Source organism: Zea mays, chromosome 10, assembly GCF_902167145.1.
Source record: "Zea mays cultivar B73 chromosome 10, Zm-B73-REFERENCE-NAM-5.0, whole genome shotgun sequence".
Classification (NCBI taxonomy): Eukaryota; Viridiplantae; Streptophyta; class Magnoliopsida; order Poales; family Poaceae; genus Zea; species Zea mays.
In genome coordinates, this window is record NC_050105.1 from 116,533,292 (window position 1) to 116,538,242 (window position 4,951).

A 4,951-nucleotide genomic window follows, 5' to 3' on the forward strand; every position below is an offset into this window, starting at 1 on the left:
TGACTTGCTCTAGGACATGTTGAGTCTTCTCCCGGTCACAAGTCACATTGAAATTGTCAATAAATTGTTAGGTTAACTATTTCCATGAGTCGACGGATTTCATTAGGAGACCAAATAGCCACTTCCTAACTAAGGTTCCAAGGCACATGGACATCTAGATGTCCATGACAAAAGAGTCACATTGTACAATAGTAATAGATAACATGTAAATTCCAAGACCGTCAGCGAGGTTTGTAAGACCATTGTAAGTCTCATCTAATGTTGGCTTGAAAATTTTTAGCTAGTTGCTTCTACTCAGGCGACTGGTGAACATTTTGACTATGGTTGTTGTGAGGCCTTTAGAAGCTATCTCTCGCTAGACTCGATCATAGAAGGAATCTTCGTGCTCATGGTCATGTCTTTTAGCTTCTCAATGCATCCGTTCCCGGCCTTGGTGCCAGACATTAATACAGTTGTGCAACTCTTGCTTCCATAAGCATCTATCGAGTTCATCTCAAAGATCTCTGTCATGAGACAGGATTCAACTTTGATCCTAGTTAGGCCAAGCTATTGGTAAAGCTTCCCCAAGTCAATTGTTCATACTAGAGACCTGAGACTCAATTCATTGATGACTCTAGCTCACTTACGGATGTTCTTGTGAAGCACATCACTCATGCCTAGATGGTCCATCCAAGGAATCGGGTCCACCACAACTCGTCGTGGGGGCATTTGGTACTTCGACATGCATGGTTTCATAAGTCAACGTGCATGCAGTTGATCTAGTTCAAGTCCTCTCGGGCTTGCTTGTTCTCTCTTGGAAGTAATGGTGTGAGCCGATCAAATAGTAGCTTTATCATCATGATATTTTTGTGTAGTTGTTGTGTAGAGTTGATGGCCTGAGAAACCAACCATCTAGATTTTTTCGTGGATGGATCTACCATATTCTCATAGATTCTCAACTGCTCATTGATGCTCTGGTGACTTGGCTTGATGACTCTGCCTTTCTATAGGTGGTGGATTGTTAAGATTTCTCTGGTCCTGATCGTCTCCTCATCATTATCATCTTCCTAGTCTTCTGTGAGGTGTCTGTCTTGGCCTCCATCAACCAAGTTAGCCATGAACATGAACCAATACTCTAGTAGATTGGCCCATTTTGAGTTCGAGCCAAAGTCGAGGCTAGGATTGGGATAACGGTCCAAGTCAAATCTGAGCCCAAGTCATAGTTGAGGTTGTAGTCAAATTTGGTCTAAGTCAAAGTTGAGGCTTGAGTTGAATCCAAGTCCGAGTCAAAGATAAAGCCAGAACTGAATCTAAGTCCAAGTTGTAATCAAGATGGGACCTGAATACAAGTCCAAGTTAGAGTCAAAGAATTTGGGCTACCACGATGGCGGTTGAGTCACAATAATATTGATCATATGGCGTTGGCTCCATCAGAGGGCCTAGGTTGATCTTGACATTTTAGATGTGAGGTTGTCGAGCATGTCGGCATCAAATCATAAGGAACCAAACGTTAATTCATCAGTTGGTGGAAACTTCTTAGATGCCATCAACTCTTGATTGGTATTTCCGCTCCCCTAGCTGGAGCACCAACTGTCGAATGATGTTTGATACTGAATACATGAGGTATGTAACGAGATCGAGAGTTGAAGTTTAAGGCACAAGAGATATAAAGATTTATACATGCTCAAGGTCTCAATGTTAGATAATACCCTATGTTTCGTGTGTGGTCGATCTATTGTTTTATCTTCTGATGAAAGGATAAAGAAATAGATAATGCAATGGGCCAAAATTTAGAGAAAATATTATCATTAAGTATGTGTGCTCGATCTATATATATAATGCTGCAATCCGGATCTATCGCACCATCTCAAGCAAATCAGGCCACTAGCGTCTATAAAAGCACCCCAGATCGACCACTAGAGATTAGTTTTTTAGCTGCAGCTATAGTGACCCCCCAGAATCATGAGCATCTGCAACGTCCCCAGAGGTGCGAGCGATGGTGGCGCCCCCCAAAAGCGTGAGCTACGGTGGTGCCCCTCAAGGCACGAGTGGCGGCGACTCCATGTTGCATTAGAAGGGTGGCTCGCCTCGATGCGCTAGTGAGCGATGATCGTCGTTCGAGCGCTGTGGCGAGGCTTGGCCACGGGCTAAGGCGGCATCGCGACGAGGCAACCACAACATTTACGTTGTATCTAACATTTTTTTATGATCAAAACTAAAGAACTTTACGTTTGAACATAGAGTTCGTCCACAGTTGTACTGCATGTTATATTTTCCGCATGAACAGCGAAAGGGAATCCCTTGATTTTACATTGTCCGTGATTGCCATAAACAATGAAATTCCCTAATCAACTCCCTAATTAAATTCCCAAATCAACTCCCCTACTTTAATCCCCTAATCAAACCCCTTGGTTTATGATGGATACATGGACGCGGTGGGTTGTTGGTTGGGAGTGAGTCAACATTTACGCTATATCTAACATTATTTACGCTCAAACTCAAACTTGATGATTTTTATGATTATGAATACAATACATCTGAATTATCAACATATCTCACATTGGGAGAGCAGTGCTACTTAGCGGCGTTATAGACACTTTCTTAGCTTACATATACATATGACTTGTTCATATACATTGGGTACATACTGCACTCATAGCAATCAGGGGAGTACATTTGTAGGCACATATGCTAATGATCTAATATATATTACCTAATCAAACCAAAAGGGACATCCGAATGATGTGCAAAAGGGAGGTCAAGAATAGATGCCACTCCTCACCAGCAGCCATTTTAATAATATCATATGGAAACCCCAGCTGATAGGTTAATTAAACATGCATACATTCAAGCAAATTGCTGCTTTCCGAGTGCCGCAAACAAACACTCGACAAAGTCTGAAAAACACTCGGCTATATATTATAGTGATCATAACATACACAAGTAAGACAATCCAAGAGGGTCAGGAACAAGTACACTGCCTGCAAGCAGGCACACAAGCATAACAGCATTGTAGGTAATATGAGGGGAGAGCACTAGCTAGCTGGAGCCATGGGCCATGGCCACAGCCTTTTACCTCCTCCCTTCACCGTTACTCGACACGTCCGCAGCCTTCGTGACTCTCACAAGCACAGCTGACGGCTCCTAGCTAGTCAAAGCAAGCGTGTTTCCAGCACGATTCACGCATCCTTCACCTGCATGTGTAGGAGTTGAATAGCTGATCGAGTTGAACACGATCACACTAGTGGCACACGTACCCACGAGTTACATCTTATTACATCCATGAGTGCTCATGCACACAGAGAGGCTACTAATAACTCAAAAACTGAAGAACGGACTAGCATAGATAAGGAAAGCTAGCTCTCCCTAAGAGACTGGTTTGGTGACCAGAGATTTGGAGGAGATCCATAGGAGAGAAAACTTCTTTCTATTCAAATGAATATAAAGGTTGTTTCTCCCGGAATCCCCTCCAAATATGTTGTTACCAAATCAGCCCCAAAGACGAGTCATAAGCTCTTATTTGACCATGGCCTGTTAGGAAACAGCAAAGGCCGCATAGTACGTAGCCAGATTGATAGGTCTATCTTGCATGCTGCGCCATGCATGCGATGATGAGATGGGAGTAGTACGTAGGGTTGGGAATTCATGTGGTCGCTGCAGGTGATCGCTCAGCGGCGGCGCGCGGCGGTCTCCCGCTGCGCGTTGAAGTAGACGGCGGCGACTGGGAGGCCAAGATTGTTGTCGGCGGCAAAGCGGCGGGTGTTGAAGTAGTCCCTGGACGAGGGCGGGCACACCGACTGGCGGCTGCTCTGCTTGAACAGCACGAAGACGAACCTGTGGAAGCCGATGTAGGGTTTGGGGCTCTCGTACATCACCTGCTCCCTTCCTGCATGCATGTAGTAATTGCGTGTATACTCGACTTTTAGCTACTAGAAGTTTCTTTTAAACAGGCTTTGCAAGAAAATTAAATCGATGATGTGCATGAACTGAAGGGCTTACCAAAAGAAGCATCAGTTGTTCCAGGAATGTCAGTGACCATCCTGTATATATAAGAGGTGTCGATCAAAGTTCACTCTAGCTTGTCAGCTATATATATTTTATGCGCAACCATACAATATCTGTGCTTGTGCACGCCTGAGTGCCTGACTCACTTTCCAGGACAATTTCTGCATCGGCGAAGCGCTGCTAATCTTATATACGTACGTGACGATGTTATATATATATGTAGTCAAGTACGTAGTCATGTGCTTGAACCCTTATTTATATCTGGTTCTTAGCTTACTTAATGACAAAACGAATGTTTATACGCGCTTACCAATGGAGGTGCTCTCTCAGGTATGGATCACTAGGCCCTGGCACATCTGGGTCCGTCATGACCTGAAGATCACAAACATGAACAACAACGCATTTTTTAAGCTGAAATTTGTTACTACAGACCTAATTAATTAAGCTGATGATGCACTCACCTGCCGGCTGTGGCACTAAGCTAAGAGCTTATAACTGAATCACGCATCTTAGTTTGTGTGAGAGAAGAGATCAACAAAAACTAACCAGTGTGAAGAAGGACCTCATGTCGTCGCCCTGAACCTGCACTCGCGGCTTGGACAGAACCGCCGACGGAAAGAACTCATGGCCGTTGAACACCTGCTTGTCGGAGCCGTAGGTGACCGTCATCTTCACCGTGGGGTTGAAGTTGTCGATGACTTCGCCGATCACCTTGCCGACGACTAGAGGCTCCAACGCCCTAGACATGGCCGGCTAAGCCTGAAGTACTGAAGAGCGCTAGCTTCTGATCGATAATATATAGGAGGTAACAGTCCTGGATTGCGGCTCAGAGTGGGAGATGCATATTCCTCTATTTGTAGGCGCTGTCCGGCGAAGCGATAGCCGGCCAGCTAGGCTGGGAGAAACCAAGTGTGAATAATTAACAATAGCATTGTTGTCCCGTCATTATCGCCTGAATCATTGGCTT

At 44.6% G+C, this 4,951-nt stretch overlaps 1 protein-coding gene across 1 annotated transcript; it reads right to left on the bottom strand.

Annotated features, from left to right (window-relative positions):
• Positions 1-2,875: 2,875 nt before the first annotated feature.
• LOC100127516 (ZCN5 protein) lies at positions 2,876-4,736 on the bottom strand. Its single transcript, NM_001112773.1, is given in 4 exon segments — positions 2,876-3,865; positions 3,979-4,019; positions 4,295-4,356; positions 4,531-4,736. Coding segments are annotated over 4 exon segments (522 nt in total). The 5' UTR covers positions 4,732-4,736; the 3' UTR covers positions 2,876-3,647.
• Between the last annotated feature and the right edge of the window lie 215 nt (positions 4,737-4,951).